Source organism: Tympanuchus pallidicinctus, unplaced genomic scaffold, assembly GCF_026119805.1.
Source record: "Tympanuchus pallidicinctus isolate F22 unplaced genomic scaffold, pur_lepc_1.0 scaffold15, whole genome shotgun sequence".
NCBI classification, from domain to species: domain Eukaryota; kingdom Metazoa; phylum Chordata; class Aves; order Galliformes; family Phasianidae; genus Tympanuchus; species Tympanuchus pallidicinctus.
The window spans coordinates 34,932,112-34,955,809 of NW_026294669.1; the positions used below are offsets into that span (position 1 = coordinate 34,932,112).

The 23,698-nt window shown below is 44.2% G+C and overlaps 1 protein-coding gene across 2 annotated transcripts in view; it reads left to right on the forward strand.

The window, feature by feature from the left end:
- The first annotated feature begins 498 nt into the window (after positions 1 to 498).
- The window catches only part of TRPM8 (transient receptor potential cation channel subfamily M member 8), a 92,173-nt gene continuing 68,973 nt past the window's right edge, over positions 499 to 23,698 (forward strand). For both annotated transcript variants that reach the window (XM_052675656.1, XM_052675657.1), the window contains exon 1: positions 499 to 661. In XM_052675656.1, coding sequence (XP_052531616.1) covers positions 655 to 661 — 7 coding nt within the window. In that variant the 5' untranslated portion in view covers positions 499 to 654. The remainder of the gene's footprint in view (positions 662 to 23,698) is intronic.

Here is a 23,698-nt window from a genome sequence, read left to right on the forward strand (position 1 = left end):
CTGAAAAATATCTGTTTGTATAATGGTGCAGTGGGCTGCTATCCTTGTCAGCTCAGCTGCATCACTCCCAGCTTTGTGGTAGAGGTTTGGGGTCAAAAAACAAGCTATGAAGATTTCAAATATATTTCCTTTATAGCAGCACTGTTAGAAAACAATCTGCCTTGCAGTGGTTGATGTGAATTTTCTGACAGTTGTCTGAAGGACTAATACTGCTGCAACACTTAGTTGAAATGGAATCCAACTATTCTAGACCATTTGTTTGCTGACTTGAGCTTGATGACTTTTTTTTTAAGGTCCTCCTTTAAACCCCAGTGGTTTAGGGAGGTAGATCTGGGAGTGGGAGTGAACGGGGTGCTGGCTGCATTGCTGCTTCTTGGCAACTCATGCAGTAGGTGTTCAGAATATGATAGATACCATTCTTCAAGATTACCAGGTATCCAGAACTTCCTTCTGTAGCGCAGCTGTTTGACTTGCTACTCCAACTTAAGCTTCTGTAATTGTAGGAGACTGGGGAAGAGATCCTGGTCCTGTGCAGCAGCTGAGAGCAGTGAGTGATTTCAGTGCAGACGCAGCTCAGCTGTGAAAGTGCCCGTGAGCATAGGACAACAGCGAGGAGAACAAGTGAAGTGTGAAACTGAAGCAAGTGGGAGTGTTATGAGAGGTGGGTATGTGATGAGTAGCACAGCATGGGGCAACTTGAATATTCACTCCTTCCTTTATAAGAGACAGGAAAAAAAAAAAATCAAAAGAAGCAGATGGGTCTGACCTTTCGGTTTCCTGTGAGATGACAGATAAAAGCTAGAGTGGCAATGCAAAACTAACCATAACTACAAAATGCTGAAGTAGATATGACTGCTTTGGGAAGTTAGTTGCCAGTGCTTGGCTACAAATGCTTTTAAGATTGTCAACTTAGAGGTAAAGAATATGAGTTGGTAACAGAACTTGCTTTCTAAAGAATACCTGCCTCTTTCGCCTTGTCCCAGTGCATGTCTTGCAGTACTGTTTTGTGTTGATGAAACGAGTGTTTTTGAATATAGATGGTGAGCTAAGTGACTCTAAATGCCAAAGAATGGCACCAGCCTAGACATGGCATGCAGAATTACTCTAGGCTGTGAGTAGACTGCTGGTAGAGGAAATACTGTGGAAAGGAGGGGGTTGGTTAGGATGAAGAGTAATGTGTTTAACCCTTCAGAGAACTAGTGTGGGCAGAGCTCTGGAAACGCTTACTCAGCCAGCAGCAAATGTGAATGCAAAGCAGGTAGCATGCAAATTATCAGCTGGGCTGCTGTGAACAAATGCCTTGCTATATTCTTAGATATCTTGCTGGAAACAGGATGCTGTTCTTTGGAACCTAACAATGAATTCATTTGTGTTATGGGTTTCTAGCAGCTGTTAAAGCCATTGGCTTTAGGTACTTGTACAGCAAGCACTGCAGGTAAAATGAAATGTCATTCTTTGGTCTTACTGATAAACTCATCTACTAAGCCTCACACAGGAGGCATTGATGGTAGATAGTCAGAGGCCAGATAGAAATAACTTGATTTCACTTGTGCTATCAGACAACTGCTTTTGTATGATCACTGAGGGCTTTTTGCAGAACAGGACTTGGAGACAACTGCTGCATCTTTAATATTGGGGTCTGACATATACACAGCTCTGTATGCTTGCAACTCAGGTGCTTCAATTAGATAGGAAAAATGCAGCAAGTAACCATTGCCCTGTTGGAATGATTGTCACTGGATAAGAATTAAATGCATAAATGCATGCAGTTAGATGAACACTTTTGCAAAGTGCTTCTGTACTCAGTCAAACTATAATGAGTAAAGATACTCATTTTTCCAGGGGGAAAATAAAAAAAAAAAAAAAATCAACAAAAACATGGTTTGACTGCATTTAGCTATGTCTTCGTGAGATGTAGTTCTAAACATGCCTTTTTATCTTCAGCATGTCATAATAAAATTGGGCACATGGGGAAGAGATTATGAGCAATGAATTAGGAAACTCGTCTGGCAAAGCGTTTTTTCACCTTTTACCAACACACATGTAAATTGTGTAGGCTGCATGCCCGGTGTGGGTGGAAGGCTTGGAGATGATTCAGCTACATGGAATGTAAATGAAGTCCTCTGTAGTGAAATAAGTGGGAATGTTTTGGGCTTTCTTTAACTTTATGCTGTAAAAAGGTAATTCAAAAGCTGCTTCTAACTCCTGCAATACAGTTCTCAAAAACCTTATTAGGGATGGATGGAGTTGAGGCTTTTGTTAAACCTTCACCACAAAATATTTGTAAATCCTTGTTGCTAAGCGTGACTTGTGAAGTGAAATCTTGAGTGTCTGAAAGGCATTGCAATACTGAATTTAATGTGGAAAAGTTGCCAGCCCTAAACCAAAGGGCTATGGGCAGCTGGCTTGTAGTGAATTCAGTATTTGGGTAATGGTGCTTTAATAACTTCAGCTAAGGACTAAAGAGAATAGTGAACAAGATGGATTACTAGAAGTTGAGTGTGAGTCACCTGGGCTAACCTGCTGCCCTTGTAGCTCTGAACTAGTGATAGGAACTCAGCCATGAGATCTACCCAAGGCAACAGTTGGACATCTGTCAGTGTGTACTCAGCAACAACGAAACCATCGGTGTATGAGCAGCACTGCTTTATTCACAAACGCAAAGCACAGCACCGTGCAGTTATTATGAAGAAAATGTATTCCATCCCAGGCCAAACCAGTGCAGATGGTTAGGTGAAAGCATAATGAGCAGCTCTGGTTTTGGCTTTCGACATAATAAAATGTTTTGGGTTCCTGTGGGTTGTGCCTATGTAGGAAAAAGAATTCAAGCTGGACTAGATGTGATAAACTTCTGCTCAAGGGATCATCACAGTGCATGAACAAGAGAATACCTTTAAGTGAGAGATTGTTTTCTTGCAAACTCCTGAAAAATAAAACGGTGGCGTGCAGCTCTGGTGTAGGGTCAGCACTGGGAAGCAAACACACATCTGCATAGGTGTGCTGTTGCAGTGATCACCATCGGTCAGTATTCATCCACTTCAGTAGAGCAATGTGGGGAAACAGATCTGGACAGAGCAGATATAGGAATTGAGTATAAATCTTTGATTCTCATTACAGCAATACCCACAGAACAAATTCATAGGTCCTTAAAATACGTTATTTTTCACTGTATTTTTCAGTGGTTGATTACTGAAATGTTAAAGCTTCCAGAGTATGAAACTTAAGTAATGTTCACAACATAGTATATGTTCCTTGTGGTATTTTCTTTTGGCACTGAAATAATGTCTTATTCTCCAAAACTGCCCCAATGTTTTCTTCCTGTGGATTTCTGAGAGCAGCTGGATCTGGACATAAAACAATTGCAGCTTTTGAAAAGAGAATGGGTTGGGAGCACCAGTGTCATGAGGCACAGCCGGAAAAGAATTTTTGCAGCAAAAAAGATCTGTTAATGAATTCTGGGTATTTATAGCTCTGCAAGCTTTCCTGCCGAGTTTATCTCCATGGGAAGTTATTAGCTCAAAAGTGAGCTTAGTCACAAGCTGCTTATAGGGAATATTTCTATTTATAATATTCTTATGTCAGTAGATGATGCTTCTATGGATATTTACTAGTCGAGGTGGCCAGCACGGCTCAGGTCAAAATTCATTCCTTTTTACATAACTGTCTTAATGGGGAAAGAGCTCCATGGCTATGCCAGGTGGAGAAACACGTGCCCTGTGAGGCTGGGATGCAAGTGAAGAGAGAGATTGAAGCCCTCTTGCTTGCCCAGTAACCCTGTGTTTACACTGAGCAGCAAAGCAGGGGGTTCCCATGGCAAAGGGTAATGGGAAATCTATCAGTGCTGATGTTGTGTGTGTTATTTTCTCATCCATTTACTGCTTTATCTGATTGGTGGTTGGTGGAGCAGATATTCCTTTTGCAATGCAGAATGACTGGGCTGCCCATATGTCAGCAGAGGAGAATGGCTCAGAGCATGAATTGATATTTAAGGCTGTTCATGCATGAAATAATTTGTTTTGTAATAGCAGTGGAAAGCCTGCTTATGCATCAGTGAGATGCAGCAAGCCTGTAGTTACAGAGAGAATAAAATACAATTGTGACTGTGTATGTTCACAAATACGAATTTAGGCCTAGATGGATTTTGGTGGGTTTCTGTGCATGCAGAAGCTCCCTCCTGAATCCTTAGCTTGTTTTTTGGAAGCATCTTGCAAAAACTTGATTCTTCCATTCTAATTCTAGCTTTAGAGCTCTGCTTCAACTTCCCATCTGCTGGCTACTTTAGGTATCCTGGTGAGGCTTGACTTAGAGGAAGGCCTTAGGTCAGTGATATCCTGCCTTCCTACAGCATCTCCTGAAAAGAGGTATCAGTGCCTCCCTGCTAAATGCAGTGGCAGACCCAGGCACAGGTAGGTGAGACCTCCTGACCCTGAGGGTGCGTCTGATAGGTAAGGCTGGAACCACGTGTAGATTTCCAGTTACCAAGGAGGAACACTTGTAGTCTGTGTCCCCAAAGCTGTCACAGTTGGCTGCACGTCTGGCTACTTAGCCTCCAATGCACCAAAGCTTTGGAGCCATTTTTCTACTGTTTGTTAAATAGCAGATATAATTCAGAAGGAAGCCTGGTCTCAGGAGGCTTGCCGGGCACTGCCAGCTAGCAGTAGAAAAGCAGCTTTAGCAGTTCTAGGAACTAAAACAGGAGAAGTAGAGTGGTATTTGGAATGCTATATTACATGTGGCTTTTGATTTGCTAACCAGTCTGACGGATACTGCAGCTGCTCAGCTCTGTGTGGGCAAGCAACTGCTGTGCTAAGCAAGAAAAGTCAACACCTGGCAGCAAAGCCTGGCTTCCAGAACAGCAGTGCATGCTTCAGCACCAAGTCCTGGGCTCCAAACAGTGCAACCCTCTCGGGGAGGACATGCCTCAGGGTTTCAGTACCTCTATAACCAGAAAGTTGAGGTTGTATTGAGGGCACCAGGAATCCTGTACTGGGCACCAGCTGTTGTGCTGAATTGTACTGAACAGAAGAATCCAATTAGCCCTTCCAGAAGGTGCAGTGTCACAGCAGGCTCTCCTCCAGTTCAGCTCATAGCAGTCTCTGTCTGCTGTGGTTAAAGTCATTAGTTGGGCTCCCTTACCAAAACCTCTAGAATGCCACTCATTTACTGTCACTGGTTAGTGTTAACTGCTGCTCAGGACTCTGGAGGGTGCATTTTTCTTCTATTGCATATGCTAACTGGCATTCTAGGGAGCCCTTAAGGAAGCTGAGGTTAACTCGAGTTCTTTGCTGGTGATGCAGCACTGTGATTCATGTAACCACAGCAGTTCACCTAAACATGCACTACAGTGCCTAAGGTTTATGTCAGCGTATCTCTCAAAAAGAGATGTGATTCATGAACCTGAGAACCCTGTGCTATTATCTCCCATTTGAATGAGCCCGATTGAAATGTTCACAAGAGCCTGCAAACCCTGCTGCCAGATTGTTGGGCTGTAAAGCATCAACACTGTGATTTATTTTGGTTTTGATGTAGACTGGGGGCTATGTGGTCTCTTAAGCCTCTTTGAGGACATGATTCAGCCTTATTTCAGCAAGAAGAACTGGAGCTGTAGATGTCTTCATTGCTAAAAAGCCACTGGGAAGCACTGGCTGCTGTAGACAAACCCTGTCATAAGCAGACCTTACTTGTCATGTCTGTACTGATGAATCCCTGACTCCAGACAAAGCTTGATCTGTGAAGCCATTGCTCTGATGGTCAGCTGGGGTTGATGAGAAGTAAGGCTTCAAATCCCCCATTTATCTACTAGATATTTCCTTCTTTCAAGACCAGAAGAAAGTTGGTACCACACAAATGGACACTCCCAAACTTCCGTTACCCGAAGTGCTGGGAGATGTCTGTCAATCTGCACCGAGCAATGCTGTGTCAGTCCTGAGAGTGAGGAGCTAACAGCTCCAAACAAAACAAGGCAGTGACAAATTTCTAATGCTGATGTAAACTGCTTTGGAACTAACCATGTCAGTGTGTTATGTGGAAACGTACAGTGATGCAAACAGGACACAGGAGCTGGCAGTATTTCATGCTTTATTACACTCCTCCCGCATGGAGCTGGCTTTAATTCTAGCTGCACATGCAGTTTTTGCCCCCCAGCCTCTCTGGTGTCTCATGTTGATATCAGCAGGAGCCTTCACCAAATACATTTGTCTTTATAGTGATAGGTTTTGTAGAATTTGGCTGTGTGCCACCGAAGGACCTCGTGGTTTTAGAGGAGTTCAAGTGGTTCCTCTGTATAATTACTTCTCCGAGGAGATTAAGAAAAGCTTAAATCTGGCAGCATGAATGCCTTGTTCAAGAAGCAGTGGGTCTTTCTTACCCAATCTGACAGAAGAAAATTAAGGCTCATTCTGGTTTCAGTAGAAACCAGAATGCTGCTAAATATAAATCCGAACTTTAGCTGTCTTCTGCGGAGGAGAAGCATCTCAGTGTCAGCTTTAGATAACTACTGTTATTTGCCCTGTTTAACCCCAGTCTGAATTGGTTTGGACTGCATAAACATGCAAGAGGACTGCAACTTGTTTATTCCCTCTGAAGAGGAAGCTATGAAATGTTCCCTTTCTGAATCACACTGAAGATGTGTGGAGGAGCCTGGGGCAGGCATCATCAGACAACTCATGGTTCTGTTTTCCAGCGGAAATGTAAGTGAATTAAAGTGAAAGTGGTTATCTGTAATCTGTCCAGCCCATGCTGCTAAGTTATCACTTGATGGAAAGGAAAAGGCTTGTACTAGCAGCTGATGTTTCCTAACTATTACCAATGACAAATTAAAGCTGCTTGTAAATGCCTGAGAGGTTAAGTAACTTATCAGCTCTATGATGTTGAATGGTTCATATTAGGGACAATTAGATGCCTCCAGAAACAGACAGTGACATTGAACTTGTCTAAATCTTATCAGAAAGGAAAAAGTATTCTTCTGTATTATTCCAATATTCTTGTGCTTTTTGCCTCTTTTTTGGTTGGAACTGGAAACTTAATTAGGGGATTGTCTTTTTTTTTTTTTTTTGTTCCCCTGCAGAGATTGTTGAGCTTTTAATTGGTACAGAAGAAAAATAGTCTATGCTGCCCCATAGAACTGTTCCAAATAATTCAAGGAAGCGGGGTAATTGTTTGCTTAGCTGACAGCTTGAGGAATGGAACTGGTCTCTCCAAAAGCCAAAGTAATGCTTCAGGTGGTAAAGGCAACCAAGTAAAGGCAGGCCTTAACTGTTTGTAGGCTGGAAGAAAACATCGGAGAAAGGGATAACGGGAAATGGAGGTGGTATTTCAACATGATGTCATATGAACCCCTACAGTGTGTGATTGTCCCTCAAAGGCTGACTCTACTGCACTACTTTACTTGAATAATTTCCTTGACAGAAGAGACTATCAATATACCAATCTTGGAAGTGCTGATTTAACTGCAGGACTGTTATCTTGAAGTTCTTAAAGACCAACCTCCTGAATCGCATTCTCTGATCCTTACATAAAGGCATGCTTTCTTGTGAGCCAGCTGAGAACTAAGCCCCAGGCCTACTTTGTAGAGGCACTTTGAGCAGGACTCACTACGTGTTTGTGGCTGAGGATTTGCACTTGCTTTGCTCTAAATTTCCAAGGATTTCAACGTTTAGAATATATTCAGTTGGAGGGGACCTGCAAGGATCATCAAGTTCAGCTGCCTGACGTCTTTAGGGCTAACCGAAAGTGGAAAGCATATTATTAAGGACATTACCCAAATATCTCTTGTCTGGCATTGGTTCCAGGTGTGGGCCCTGACATTTACCCCGTTGGAACTTCATACCATCGGTGATTACCCAATGCTTCTGTAGGTAATCATCTAATCAAGGTGTCTGAAAGTTCTCTCATCCCTCCAGGGTCTGGGCAGCACATCCTAGTTCAGTATCATTGGCAAACTTCTGAAGGAAGCACTCTGATCCTGTATCCAGATATTTTATAATGGTGTTGAACAGAACTGGCTCTAGGATAGAGCCTGGGGAACACTGCTAACTAGATGTAGCCCCGCAGACTACAAGCTTTTGAGGGCTACTGTTGAGCCAGTATAGTGTGGGCCTGTTTATCTCACAGTTGGTCAATTTGTTGAGAGGGATGCTGTGAGGGATTGTATCAAAGGCCTCCCTGAAATCCAAAGTGATTACACCCACCTCTTGCCCTTTATCCACCTAGATGGTGACCTTATCACAGAAGGAGATAACCTTACTAAGGCAAGACTTTCATTTCATGAACCCTGATAAAAGGCACGCAGAGAACAAAGCTTTTAGTATTCCTCAGGATAATTTCTGTGATGTTTCCAGGGACTGAGATTAAACTGACATGTTTGTTGTTTCTTGAGTTGTTTACGTGCCCTTGTTGTGGATGAGAATAATGCTGCCTAGCTTCCAGTCAGCAAGGACCTCCAATAACTCCCAAGACACTTGGTAAATTGTTGAGAGGTGTCCAGCTAGAACATCTATGAAATCCTTTAGTACTGTGGCATGAATACCCTGTGGGCTTCTTAAATAATGTGTCCAATACAGTTGCTCTCTCACAACAGCAACCAGTGATGGAAAGTCACTGCTCTACTCGTCACGGACATCCTATGTCATTACATACATTCTTTGCCATCTGTCACCACAGTGGCCAGTATTGGCTCAAGCTGAGCTCTGGCTTTCTGGTTTTCTCGCAGCAGGTGCAAACTGCAGCTCTGTATTCTCCCTGTCAAGTCTGACCTTGCTTCTGGAGATCATGTTTTCTCTTTCAGCCCTACTTCTACCAGGAGTTTCCTATTCAGAAGGTAGTTCTTGAAGTGACCAGCTCTCATGGACCTCTAAACCTGATTCCCAAGGGACACTGCTAACCAGCTCCCTGTTTGCTCTCAAAGTCCAGCATGTTTACTCTGCTGACCTTTTCTGCTTTCACAGCTGAAATTTTGAGCTCAACTATTTCACTGTGCCTGGGACCATCACCTGTCCCACAAGGCCATCCCAGTTCTCAAACAACAGTACTAGGAGAGCACCTTTCCTAGTTGTCTTGCTCAGTACTTGTGACAGGAAATACTCTCCAATATGCTTTAGGAATTTCCCACACCCGCTTACTGCAGTGTGGTATTTCTTGTTTATGTACAAATACACAACATGCTTTTTTATTTTGCATTAGCCCTACCTGCTGGCAGAGCGCATGGCTGTAGGGTGAGCGTCGGTGCTTCCTTGCTGCCACGACAGAATGGTGTTAAATGTGCTGCTGCTGGGTGAGGAGATTCTCAGGGCTGTGGCCTGAGCCTGCTGGTGGCAGAGCAGGCAAGCAGAGAGGCCGTGTCAGAGGGGCAGCTGGGACAGCATCCATAAATCTGAGAGGTAGCACCAGTGCCCTGTCACAAGATGAAGGCCAATTCAGGCCTTGCTGAAGAGTGAGGTTACATTGTACTGCTATGGGAATTAGTTCATAGGCCTTCTTCAAGACTTTGCCGCCTCGCTATTTAAAAAAAGAAAGAAGTGAGCTAAACTGTGCAGAAGTGTAGCTGTAGACAGTGGGACCATTGAGCTGCAGTGCTCAGTCTGTGGCTCAACAAAGTTCAAGCCTGGCTCATTTCGTAACTTGTGTTTTGTCTCGTCTCTCAGAAGAGGTTAAGCTGGTATATTCTCTTTTTTTGGCATTAAGAGAATGGAATCGAGCAATTTGTGGACTGGGCGGGAAAAGAATCAGTAGCTCAGTTATTGTTCTTTACTGCCAAACACCTTGACAGCAAGAGATCCCCAGATACTCTGGGTTCTTGCTCCATGTCTGAATTTGATCGAATCTGCATAGACTTCAGCATGGCAGCTGGCACCAATGGGGCACACAGGGCACTGCTGTGCTAATGGCCGGGCCCCTGAGTGCAGTTGGACTTCATACAGGTGTAGGGTCTCTGTGGGTCTCTATGGCTCCCAGCAGTCAGGTAGAAGCACAAGCAAATAAAAACACTTATCCTGGCTTTGATCTATGGCCAGGGAAGGGGAGCAAGACTTTTATTGTCAGTTCAGAGTGCGGAAGAGAAGCTATAAAATTTCTGTAGTGAAAATAATACATGGAGCTGTCATGATCTGTGTTGTAAGAAAGCACTCGCTGCACACACAGAGCTGCTGCCTTCCCCTGCCTCATAAAGAGGCTCTTGTTACAGCTCAGGATCTCTGGGCAGCTCCCTCTCTGGGCTTCAAAGAAGCTGCTGAGCCATGAACAATGCAGGTTAAGGTGACCCTAAGATGAGAAAGTGCCACAGCTCATAGTCCCAACATCTGACCTGCTTTTGTCTCGTTCTCCATCCATGCAATGTGTGTGACTTTCTGGCTGTCCTTGGATGATGTGCTCTGGTGATGCGTTCCATCACTTGAGTGCATCCACTGCATGAATCTGCACTGCTTACAGTACAGCTTGCATTGTGCACCTTTTCCCATCTGTGGGCGCTAGGTTTTAAAAAGGAAAATAAGGGAAAGAAGGAAAGGAAGACAGAAGTACAAGTGTAGTAAAGGATGATGACAGCAAATGGGGGAAAGGAAATGTTAGGTAACTATTGTCCTCTGAAATGGAAGGTAACTAGTCTGCATGGCTTCCATAAGATAATATGGAGCTAACAGTGCGTGCTGCAGCTGGGAGGGCAAGAAAAATGCCAGAACAGAAGCATGAGATTCTTCTGCTTGTTCTCAAAGAAGGCTAGCTGGGATCTCAAGTGTGAAACAGGAATGGAACTTGCTAAAGTGAAGCCACCAACTCTTTAAACTGGAATGGATGGTAAATGGAGGGAAAAACCCCAAATGAAACTAAACAGAGTTGTCCAGGTTGGGCTGTGGTCCAAGTTTTTGCTTTTGTCTTCTAGTCCAGATATATTAACAACTCAGAAAATAGATCTAGGAAGGGCACACTGTGCTTTTTGTGTCTGGGGAGGCAAAAATAGGTAGTTATTAGTAGTGAGCTAAGTAGCCTTGCAGTGAGCAGATCAGGTTTAGAGGGGAAATTTTCCTTTTTCAACAGAAATGGTTATTTTAACTGTGTATATCAGTTGATTGCACTAAAAACCAGTTCAGTTGCAGTGGGGAGTGGCTGGAACATGTCCCCGTACTACTTGCCCTAAGTGACCCCAGGGCCGGTGCGTGGGTTGGTAAGAGCACACTAATTAGCCTCCTGAATGACAGAAGATGTATCTAGAAAAATCAATTTAGGCTTCTGCGAAAAAGATTTCCATGGTATGGGAGGCAACAGAAGGCAGAGGCGTAGCTGGAGGATAAGGGCAGGCAGAGAATCATCGGTATGAGGAGGGCAGACAAGCAGCATAGATGGGTTTCCTGAACTGCAGACTTATGTGGCTTTGTTAAATGCAAATTTGCATGCTTTGCTGCTGAGAGATCAGTTTGGTTGTTACAGGCTTTTTTTTTTCTGGACAGGAGGAGGAGATGACTGTAAAGCAGTTTGAGGGACAGAGGATGGAAGGCAGGTCAGAGCAGGTCATGGGTAAAATCTGCAGACCAACTGAGACTGAGCAGAGGATAGCCGGGGAAAAGAGAACAACCAACAGGAAATGAAGCTACAACAATAAACCTTATCCTGAAAAATGCCAGATTGTTTTTCATTCCAGAAAGAATATCTGTCTCCGTTCTCAGGGTAGGACTTCATTTGGTGGGATAGTAGAGAAAACAGCTAGTTCACTGGGGAAAATGAGACGTGCCAGATGTCCAGATGCTGGTGAAGTGCTGTGCTCATCCTGCTGAAGTCAGATTTAGCATACGTGAAAGTTAGATTTCTGGGACTAAAGATCTGAGGTAATAAATGATTTCTGCAGACAAAAGGATATGCTAGTCACTGCCTATGCCTGTGAAGCTGGATAGGCTGGAGCCCAGCCCCCTTTGCACGCACTGTTCTGCAGGCTTGGTTATACAGAGAGCAGCATTTGCTTCACCCAGATGTGCATCTTGTAGCAAGAACTATCCCTGTGTGCACTCAGAAGCAAAATACTTGCTAGAGGAATACAGTCATGAAGCTGAAGAGTGAGAGAACTGCTGGTAGTTCCCACAGCACTCTTGAGACTGAGGTTTACTTGCTTCCTGTCTTGATGTAGCAGCCCTGTGGTTTCGTTGGGCTGGTTTTGGTGCAACATATGCCTTTCTGAGGAATAAATAGTTATGTGTTAGCTTGTGTATAACACAATGGTAACGGCTCAGTGGATTTTAACAGCCTTGTCAGCTGGAGCACAAAGCCCTTTAAACTCCACATTCCAATTCTAAGAACTTTTCAGAAATGACCTTGTTACCTCACTTACAGCAGGAAAAACACAAGATTCAGCAGTAATGATTTGTAGCACAACAGTGTTTTTAGGCGCTGCCTGGCTTCGTGCTAAATGCTTTCTTTCATTCAAAGGGACTGAGACAACTGATGTCTTAGCGTGGTCTTTGATGGTCCTCCCATGAGTTGTAAGGATTACATTTTGATCACAGTGTTGGATTAGGGACTGAGGTTTGTGTGTGAAGATGTTCTGGTGGATTTAATAAGAAGTAGAACCAGTAATTCATACTATGTAATATGGTCATGGCAAGACTTAAAGGCTCTCAAAGCTTTGCCACGTCAAGCTTTGCCTTGACAAGGTTTGATATACTTGCTGGTAGGTGACTCCTTTTTGTTTCGAGATTTGCTTCTGGAGAAAGGGGAGATGGAGCGACTCACGTAGTGGGTCAGGCCTCCTTTACCCATTTGGTTGTTGTCACTAATGTAAAATAAGGACACTTGAACTCCCAGGCTGACAAATGATTTAACTATCTGCCCTTTAGACAGAGGGCCGTTTGTTCTGCTTTGCCAGCTATCTGTGCATTACAGATGCAAAACATTGTGTGACTTACAGAAATGTTGAGTCATTTCTGTTTGCTGGTCAGCTTCGGTGACTTTATAGCCTTTGCAGTCATGGTGTGACACTGGGAGGACTGCATCTTGATTTGCCAATCTTTGGACCCAACCTAAAATGTATGACTTTTGGGATTGAGGCTTAAAGGGTGTCATGCCAGGACAAAGGAGCTCTAGGAAAGATGAAAATACTTGTGGTTTTATGAAGAAACGTAAGGAATGTGGAGTATTTTGCTTCGATTAATGTCAGTCTCCAGCTGCCAGCTCCCAACAATTTCCTCTAACCTGAGCAGAAGTCTGGCAGGATAGCAACCAAACTAGCAAATGTTGGCTCTCAGCCTCTGTCATGATGTTATGTGTTGTTTTTTCTTCCTAGAAATTCCATCATCTTTGAGATAAACTGGTTAGTAGTATAAGATAAAGGTGACTTAGCCTTTCATAGTCCAAACCTCACCCTAAACCCCAAGATAATGTACAGTGCCACAGAATCTTTTCTACAGATGGTCAATGGCAAAATATACAAAAAAGGGCCCAAACTGCAACTGCAAAGCATAAGAAATTTCTGCAGAAGAGCGAGCTGGGGCCAAATTGGTTGGAAGAAAGGATAAGGTTGAAAAGGAAAGAAAGAGCAGCAGAGGGATGTCAGCAGAGGTGAGCTGCCACCCCTTCCCTGCTGATATCTTCAGCCACAGTGTTGAGTGCTTGTCCTTGAGGAGCCAGAAGGACATTTCCCTAGGTCATGGTGCCCTTCCCTAGCTGCTCATTGGGAAGATTTTTTTGTATTTATCGTCCGTTGCCAGAATTAATTCCCATCATCTGTTCTCAGTGCTTACCTACTGCTGGCTGTCAGAGCCAAGTATCTCCTGCATGCCTATGGGACTTGGGAATGGGGAGGTGCCTCTGTAGTCCTGTGTGTTGCTGCCCTGCCAGAGCACTTGGGGTTTTGGCTTTCCATGGCAGTCAACTAGAAGTTGCCACTCTGTGGTCAAATGGTACCCAGACGGTGAAGGACATTTTAATACCAAATCCACGAACAAATCAATTTGCTGCAGTAAGCTACTTAGTGGGCCCATCTGGTAGTTGCTAATTTACAGACTGGGCCATCTGCCACTGTCACAAGCTGGTAAGACTAGGAAAGTTACCCAACACAGCCAACAGTTTAGCTTTGTTTTCATTTTTTATTCTCCCCAGCGCTGTGTTCTGTTTCACTGCTGGCTGATGGGAATGGCAGTGGTTTCTGTTCTGAAATTGGATTTCTCAGACCTCGGATAATCTTGTGCAGCAGGGAACCGCTGCTGCTGTGACTCAGCAGCTGCTGCTGATGTGTTTGTGCAGCATTCAAGCTGCTGACAGTGGAGTGCAGTGGTTTAGGAAGCTGCGTCTCTATGCAGTGCCAGCATATTTCAGCTTGCTGTGACAGGATATGTGGAAAACTTACTTTAAATGCGTGTTATTAAAGCTGGAGTCTTCTCAGCCACAGAGTAACTTCTGCTCTAATGGAAACAAAGAGATAAGGCTGCTGTGATGTGGAGAGCAAACGAATTAAAAGCTGTAGATGTGATCTCCAAGTTGGTTTTGAATATGTGTGAGGAGTGAGAGATGGAAGTGCGTTGTAAATTCTTCAGTAAAGGTCAGCTCTGAAGGGAGACGTCCCTGCAAAACATGCAATGGCATCACAGGACCAAGTGCTGCTGGTGCTTTGGAGGCTGCAACAACTTCAGAGAACAGCTGACCATGCCTGGAGTGGGGTTGTTTCTCCTGGCTCCGTGCGTATTGCCATTCGTTTTCCACAAGGCAGTCAGCACTTAGCTAGTTTTCCTTCAGATAAGAATGCAAAGCAAACACCAGCTGTTGGGTGTTAGCATTTCTCTGATGTTGTGCCTGTGCAATATTTAGTTAAGGCCAGCTGATGGGCGCTTTCCACTATGGGAGTGAACTAGTGGTCATTTTTGCTCGAGGTCTGCCTGGCTAGGTCTTGGCAGATGCTGACTCTTACAGTGCTTACAACTTGGATTTAATTTTCCATCTGAAGATGACATGGTGAAGCTGAGCTAAGTCTCTAATTACAGTAGGTTAGGGTTAAGGTTAGCCTTAGTCTGAAAACCATTTTCCTTTGAGAACATCTTGAAGTGCCCTTCAGGAAGGATCAGAATTTAATCCACACTTGTTTCATTCTAATTAACTAACATTCTAGACAATCTGAGTGGTAGAACTGGAGGTGCACAGGATTTACAGTCATCAGCCGTTAGCTGTTACAGATGGTGGAAAGTGAGGCAGTGCAACAGACCAAACACTGATTTTCTGAAGGTTTGACCCTGGGAACTCCTTTGAGCTTCCTTGGATTAGGATGGTAACTCATCCTAGAAGGGAAAAGCCCTCAGCAACAACAGAGCTTGCAAACCCAGCTGTTCTATTGACAAGGTGAAGACACAAAGCCTTTCCTTACTGCCAGAAACTAATGGTACTCTCCCTATTGGGACAAAAGCTTTCTACTTTGGAGCTGGGATTTGTTTTTCATCAGAGCGTGTTTTTCGTCACTTACTGTTATTGAACGAGTTATCCTTGGGGGGAATATTAATTGAATTCTCTGTCAGCCTCTGCTTTAAGAACTGGGAGGACCCAGAGGAAAGATTGCCAATAGGGTTCCTATGTCTAATGTGATTAAAAAATATTTGGCTGCAGAAGAGAGAATATTGTTGTTCTTGCATTGTATTTCTCTGCGAGGAGATAACGTGGATGCTGACTGCTGAAGAGACAGGTCATACATGTTTAATTTGAACAGCTATAAAAAGTAGCTTGCAGTAGGGCTGCCTATTGGAAATTTAATAAAGAAAAGTTATTACTGTGGCTCAGTATAATCCCAAGGATATCTCTTCATGTACTCTTCTTGGAAACTAAGCTGTCAAAGAAGTTAAGCTAGGAAGTTGTTGTGTGAATAACACATTAGATCTGAGAGGCAGAATAATCTTTTTTATGAAGGGATTTGGGAGCTGAGCACTGATCTTTGCCGTATTCACAAAGCTCACATATCAGTGCTGCTGGACTGTTTCATGGCTGGGGACTACAGGCTCCAATGGAGCGACCAGCCCAAGGCTACCACGGGTCCTTGCTGTGGTTGTGATGGGTGCAGTGATCATTAAGCCCTCCTTATCTCCTGACACTTTCCTACTAAAGACATAATAAACAGCTGTAAGACTACTAAATGCCTTTCAGGGCTTTAGCTTGTGTTTCTTTTTGAAGCCAGGGATATGTTTTGGCCAGAAACCTGCCCTTGGGAGAGGCACCATGCTTCCAGCAGCTCCTGAATCTGAGGAGATCAGCCATAGCACCAGAAGCTGTGATGTCCTCTCCTTGTGACTTTTCCACCTCTGACTGTATGTTGAGAGCGTGGCATTGAGGCTGTGGGCAGTTTGGAAATGATGCGACAGGGGCTTCAATCTCATTTGCGTGTATTCTGCTTACTTCCTTCAGTGAGAGTGTATCAACATATGGCCCTGCATTTCTTGCTCTGGAAGATGCAAAAATGCTTAACAGTACTCCTTTGTCTTCAGATTAACTTAATCATTGACTTATTTTTGTGGTTATTGCTGCCCTTGTTGTAAGACTGTTTTCTCAGTAGAATTTCAGGTGTGTCTTTAACCGATGTTTTTCACTTATAATTTCCAAGAGGTAAAATCTTGGCATGTTTAGAGTATCCTCAAAAGTTCTGAGGGGAGTGTATGCAAGCTGTGCAAGCTTTTGTCATTGCTGCTGTGTGTGAATAGCTTGCACGTGCCTCTTTTACAGTAGCATGTAAAATAACCAGATAGAAGCTCAAGCGATAGGCAGTTAAAATCAGTCTATGAATATATTCCAGGATATTCTTGAGGCTAAAAAGTTGGGAGGACCTGAACACTTGGTTGGGCGTCGGGTAATAGGTAAGCTCCATGGCAAAGCTCCATGGATGGGGATGGAAGTCCTAGATACAGACCCAGGTGAGAGGTGCCTTGTTCAAAGGCTGGACTGGTGGTGAGATGGTGTGCTTTGTTGGAGATGAAGCAATGGAAGGTTCGAAAGTCAGCTGAGTCTGAAAGAGGGAGCAGGGAAAATCTGAGGTAGTTTCTTATCTTTCTCAGTTGACACTGGGTTCATACACCAGCATGGGAGGTAGAGCCTTAAGAACTGGGAATATCCCATCTCCTCTCAATTGGGTACTTTGAGACATTTGGCGTGCCTTTCTACAGGGTGGAGTGATGCTGTGCAGCCCATGGTAGAGCTGGGCAGGGATGAGTAGGGGACAGGGCTTAGCTGAGAACAGCCAATTTGGGAAGTTGTCACTGTATTTGTCCAATAATATTTTAGAAATAAACCTTATAACATAGCTTTTCAGATTTCTAAATACAGACACCTCCTGGGGGTCACAAGGCTGTTTTCCAGAGGCAAAGAGCAATGAACTATTAACTTCAGTCATGTTTAGACATTAGAAAACATTTCACCCAATGTAGGATAAAAACATCTACGTAAGAAATTGACTTATTTTAGGGTTTATGTAGAACTTGAAATTATTCAGCCTAATGAAGCGACGTAATGCTTTGATAAAGGTGCCAAGTAGGAAGTGAGGGCTGTGTTTGTATTTGTTTTTGCATTGAATACATCTCCACAGCTCCCTGCAGAAACAGGGGCAGAATAGAAGACAAGCTGACTATTTCTTGGCTCAAGGCTTTAAGACTGGCTACTGCTTGCAGCCTCAAAAAAGGCCTCTTGATAGGTGAATGGGGCTGTGGCTGGTGGCATTTATGCATTTCACGTGGCAGGCTCATTAAGATGCCACATAGCAATGCAGATGTTTGCTGTGCATCATGTTGTATTACAAAAAAGTGCATCCCTGAGCAGTGGTAGGAAGGATGCACCTACTGTGAGAGCAGTGCCTTTCTTTGCAGTGCAGAGCTGCAGTTCATAGGGATGGCAGGCAGGTCTTTGGGGTGAGAAGGACTTTGCCTGACAGTTTGCCACAACTTGGGCTTGCATCTGAAATCTGATATGTAGCAGCATACAGCAATGAGGTTCTGCTAACGTTAAACACACAGTTGGTAATGAACATGGAAATGCAGCAGCAAGGGAGAGCAATGCTTCTGTAGCACAAAGCAAAACCCTTCTCTGTCTGCTAAAAATGGTCATCTTTGTGTGTGGTCACTAAACAGTGCTGATCCTGTCAATATAAGGCAGAAGGCCCTTGGGATGCACCTTCCTGGCATCAAAGCCCAGCACTGCAAACCAGCCAACCTTCCCTGTTTTATCTCCATATTAAACCTGACAAAATCATGAGGTTGGTTTAAGGGCTGTGTCTGCAGATCTAACATCCTCCTCCAGGAACCTCTAAGTCTCATCACTGGGAGGATGATAACGCTAGAGTGGTTTTCTGTGTGTCCTCCCCATTCTGTTTCCTCTTTTAATGGCTTTCTCACTAGTGCCTTTTCCTACAAGAAAGTGTTATGCTCCCCAGCAAACAAGATCAATGGATGGCCATGATATTTTTTATGCGGGGGAAGGAAACATTGCTTGCCTGGTTGACGAGGCTCTCCATTCCTGCTCTGCTCTCTCATCAGCTTAGCCTGTAAATTGGCAGCCCTCCAGGCTTTAATTTCTATTTAGCTACTGTGTTTTGACATTGCCGTGCAGTGACAAATGTTGAGCTCCTTGTGAAGCTGGTGGCTTCTGATGAACTCTTTCAAGTCCTACATTGACAGGTGGGTTCCTGGGGTTTAACTTGCCCATCAGTTTTCCCTTTGTTAACTACCAGATGGCACTAGAAAACACAGAGGAAAAGCATGATGGAACATCTAATGACCTGTAATGTCACTGAAAGTACCAGAGAGTGATGTTAGTACAGGGCTGCCTCAATGACTAACACATTTGTGCTAGGATTGAAGCTTAAATCACAGTGTGCTAGCCCTTAGGAGGGCATATGTGCACCATGCAATGTTGAGCAGGCTTTCCTGAGCAAAGCCTCGCTCCTCTCCTTTTGCAGAGCTGCTTGCTGCCTGCAGCCAGGTGTGGGCAGCACCTTGCTCACGGCCTGGAGGGCAGCAGAAAGGGGCTAGGCCTGAAGGCTGAGGGCTGTAGCCTGAATTCTTGCTAACCTGTCCCAGCCAAGTGCTTTTATGTACTTACGGCTTCTAATCATGTCTCAGAGACAGAGCTTTAAAGGTAGAGTCGGCTATTTCCAAACCGCAGTTTGAAAGCAGTGTTATATGTAGCTGTTTTTTTATTACTAGCAACTTCAGCAGCTGAAATTGGACCCCAGAGCTTCAAAGCAGCTGCTCAGCTGAGGAAGTGCTGCTGAATAAAAGCTCCCCGCTCTGCTACCCTCCCCCTACTTTTCTACACTACCAGCTGTGTGAGCCCAGCAGCAAGGAAGAGAGTTTGGCCTTGAAGTGAATCTAAAGAGGAAAGAGAGAAGAGGAGAGGTGGAGTTAGCAATAGCAGCCTGCAGCATGGGAAGATGAGAAAGCAGAAGCAAAGAGACAGATGCTTGAATCTCTGTGTGGGTGAGCTCTGAGGAGCAAGGTCTGAATAGAGGGGAGGGCCAAGGAGTTTAAAGAGTGAGCACACTCAGTGCAAAGGCAGGGATTGTGTTCCTTTCTCTTTCTGGAGGATCAATCGAAGGGAAAAGGTAAGGGGACAAGGAGGAAGCAAGTGAAATCAGTGCCAAATTCCAGTTACAATATGAACCTTTAACAAACAAGGACTGTGAAGTGGGAAGAAGTGCTGACATCTTCCAGCGTAATGCAGGAAGTGAGGAAAAATATAGAGGCGCATAGAGTATGGTAGGCACGATAGTCCCATTTTGTGACAACCTGGCTGTGTAGCTCTGTGCAGCTATCACTGGCAATACTTCTCTTAACCCCTAATGCAGCTATTAGTGCAGTGTCAAGCATTATGGTCTTTCAGAGGATGAAACTAGCTGGCAAATACAACGTTTTTTTACTTTATTTATTTATTTATTTATTGGAACATGGGTTTAGCAAAAACCTGGAGACAAGAGGATGGTATTTACCTTTGATAGCACTGCTGGCTTCTGCTGAGAAATGTGGCTTTTAGCTAGGTTTAAGAGATTCAAGTTGAAGCTTGAGGCAAACAAATCAGAACCAGCTCTTAAATACACGGAGTAAAAACCATCAGTTCCCTTTGAGATGCTGCAAATGACTGGATTGCTTCTTGTTCTGAAGTCCCACAGGGAATGGAAATTAGGGAGCAATCTTGTTACCTCTTAGGGTCATGCCATAGCCAGTCTGCAATCCCATTCTGTCAGAAGTGCTGCTGTGAAACATGCAACTGCTCCCCTGCTCCTACTATTTCGTAGAGCAGTATTTGCCCCCGTGGGAACTGGGGAACACAGAAGCAGCTGGCTCAGCTTTTCCATGGTGGTGAAGCAAGCACTCAGTGTGGGGTCCTGTGCCTCAGCCAGCATCTTACCACAAAGATATTTTTATCTGATGCTTGTAAGGCTAGTAGTAGGTTTGGGGTTGAGTGGTTGTTGGAAGTGAGTGATCAGGGGGCTGGGGCCATTCTCTTGTCATGCTGTGGAGCAGCCATGAATGCAGCCCCTCCAGTCCAGCTGTATCAAGCTGGGGTTACCAAGCCCACGACTGCTTTGGTAATTCTGGGTAACCACGGTGCTCTGCTTACCCTTTCTTTCCTTTGGCAATGGCAACAGACCAGTGACTCACTGAAAGAAAATACCAGTGTTTCTTTAAGGATTTTGAGGATTTAATGTGTCTCTGGATTATTTTGTTCTGTCAGGCAGGTACTCCTGAGGTGTTAATAGGAAGGGGCTAAACCTCTCTCTTATTATTTTAGTGTTTTAACTGAGGAGTAGAGAGAGACAAGTTAGTGTTGAGAAGTCAAAGACAATGGGATTTTAAGGTGCACAGTGCTAGCGAAGCCATGAGCATCCTTTTGGAAGAAGGTGAGCTTTTTACTAGCTTGGTAGTGGGGTGGCAGAGCCTGGGGAGATCTGAACAGGAGCATGAATAGCCTCAAGTTACACCAGAGGAGATTCAGACTGGACGTTGGGAGGAATTTCTTCTCTCAAAAAGTGGTCAGGTGTTGGGTGGCACTGCCTGGGGATGTGCTGGAGTTGCCTGGAGGTGTTTAAGAAACGTTTAGATGTTGTACTGAGGGACATGGTTTAGTAGGAGAATATTGGTGATAGGTAGATCGTTGGACTGGGTGATCTTGGAGGTCTTTTCCACCCTTGGTGATCCTCTGATTCTATGAGCTGGTCCTGGGAGGTGGACTCCAGACTGCAAAGCTGCCAGCTGGAGAGTGTGAGGAATGTGGACGGATCTCTGCATTAGCAGAAGGAAGCAAAGCCGTTCCTTCATCTAGGTACAGCTGTATATTTTCCCCTTTTTAGCAGCAAGTTCTATTTTCAGAAAGGCTTGCTGTCCCTTGTGGTTTATCTGTTTGGTAGGTGGTAGACACAATAAACCGAAACGTATTACTTTCTTCTCGCCTCCTGGAGCCTGTGTATTACAGTCTCTGGGAGCAGAGTAACTAAGCTGTAAGATCTGCTTTCAACATACTGAAACTGTAGGCTTACTTTTAATGTGGCTGGCTTAAAAGCAGCACGGTTTTCTTTCTGCCTTGTCTAGAGGCAGGACGCCAGGCCCTCCCAGATTCTGACTGTGGTTGTGGTGGCTTTTGGAATTACAGAATAAATCTCCATTTTTCCTTTCCAGCTCTTCCTTGGGGAACTCCTGAAAACTCTGCTCTCTGAAAGGCATGTTAGAAGCCTTAAAATGCCCCCATAAGAGTATCAAAGTGTGACGTGAGAGAATAATCTGCATAATCAGATTTTTGGTTTTATCTGGGCTTTTTGTTCAGAAAAGGCTGCGTCCTTTGCTGAAATCTGGACTCTGACCTCTTACACCCCTTCTTCTGTTTGTTTAACGTGCAAAAACAGTCTCACGCCCAAACAATCTGTGAAACCTTGTGGATTCTTGAAGTTGTGGGGGCCTGAAATAATTGATTTTAAGGCAGAGGTACTGAAGGGGAAAAGCAGTAATTCAATTTGACTGAAAAGGATTCAGGAGTCACTGGATTGTCTGGGTGAGGTGTTCTCTCTCCTGTGACTTCTTGTTTCTGCCAATATGTGCCATAGGTGGGTTTGCGTCATCTCTTGGTTTGCTTTGGCAGCTCACAGCTCCCTCCTTTCCCTCGGTTTTATTGCTCAGTACGATGCCATGTCACGGCCATGTCCCTTCCCAGCCCATTTTACACCCCCAGCCCCTTGCTAGCAAAGCAGCATGAGAAGCAGCAAAGTCACCGGCATGGTGTAAGCACTGCTCAGCAAAGCCGAACCATTTCTGTGTTAGCAGCGCTGTTCTCGCTACAAATCAAAATCATGGTGCTGTATGAGCTACTGCAGAGAAAACGAGCTCAATCCCAACCAAAATAGAGCACTGGGATGGAGAAAGTGGGTGATAACGGATGTCATCAGGCTTGGTTGATGGCAGATTGTGGTAGATTCCACTAGAGGCTTCATGGGAGGGGGCAGAGGGTACAGACCTGTGAAATATGGGTACATACAGCGTGCAGCTGAGACTGAGCCTTGCAGTTCTTTGCTGAGATCTCAAAAAGCAGGTGGTGACAAGGTGATCTTGGTTCCCCACAAAAGCAGTTTGGAAATAAAACTGCAGTGCGATTGGACACAAAATTTAAGAAGCAGTAACAACGTTTTGTGCCATCTGTGGCGTGTTAGGTAATATACTGAAAAGGGCAACCAGTGTTTGACAGCTTATTGTCTCAGAGAGCCTGGGAAATGGTAAACCCGAGTTCATGCTTCTGTGCTTTGCTGTAGCTTTTCATTGGGAGCATCGTGGAAGGTGTATGTCTTCAGAGGGAGTAGCAAAAGAGTATACAGTGCTTTCTGTAGTTGAGCGTGTTTGTGAAAGTATGGCTTTTTGGAAGCCTGGCCCTGAACACAGCTCAGCTTTGAAACTCACCCTCTGCTGCAGGTTCAGCTCTGCTTCAGTTGCAAAAGCAGCATTTACTCTTTAGCTCTCTGGAGCCACGTATTGAGAAATGTGGAGTGAGTCCTACTTACAGTAGTAACTCTGATGTGTATTAGTCTAATATAAAACTTAGGCTGTCCAAAGGTTTGCTGAGGGGCGAAGCCTCCTTCTTGCCATTACAGCTTTTTAACAAATGACCCTGGGAGGTACACCCTTAAAGATTGGGTTTCCACTGCTGCAAACACCGTGCAATAGGATTTACACAGGCATCCCAATTCTGGCTGAGTTCAGTTTCCTTGTTGTAGAAGTGACCTACTTGAATATACACTGAGTAATGTAATTACCATCTGGAAACAGCTCACCTTCTGTTGCTTAATTATGTTTTCCAAGTATACTTAAGTCGATTTCAAAGGAACTGTGTTGGTTGACATACTGGGTTTCCTCTTCACTGTTGTATGAAAATTGCCATGTAATTACACTCTAATATAACGTGCGTGTATCATTATGGGGCTGTGATTTGGGTAATGTCAGTATATTTTATAAGTGTTATGTATGTTCTCCACAGAGAATCAGCAATCCCTTTAATGACAGCAGTCTTTTACAGCTATTCATTACTTTGATTCTCACACGCTTAAGGTCCATAATACTCCTTCAATCATCTTGTTAATTTTCTGGAAATTGCTCTGCTGGTTGAGGTGAGGTGTCCAATGATTGTCATCACAAAATAAAACTGTGCTGGTGCAGAAACAAGGCAAGCACGCTAATAACCAGCTGAAAAACTTCAAGTAGTGGCATTCTGGTACTTAAATGTGCTT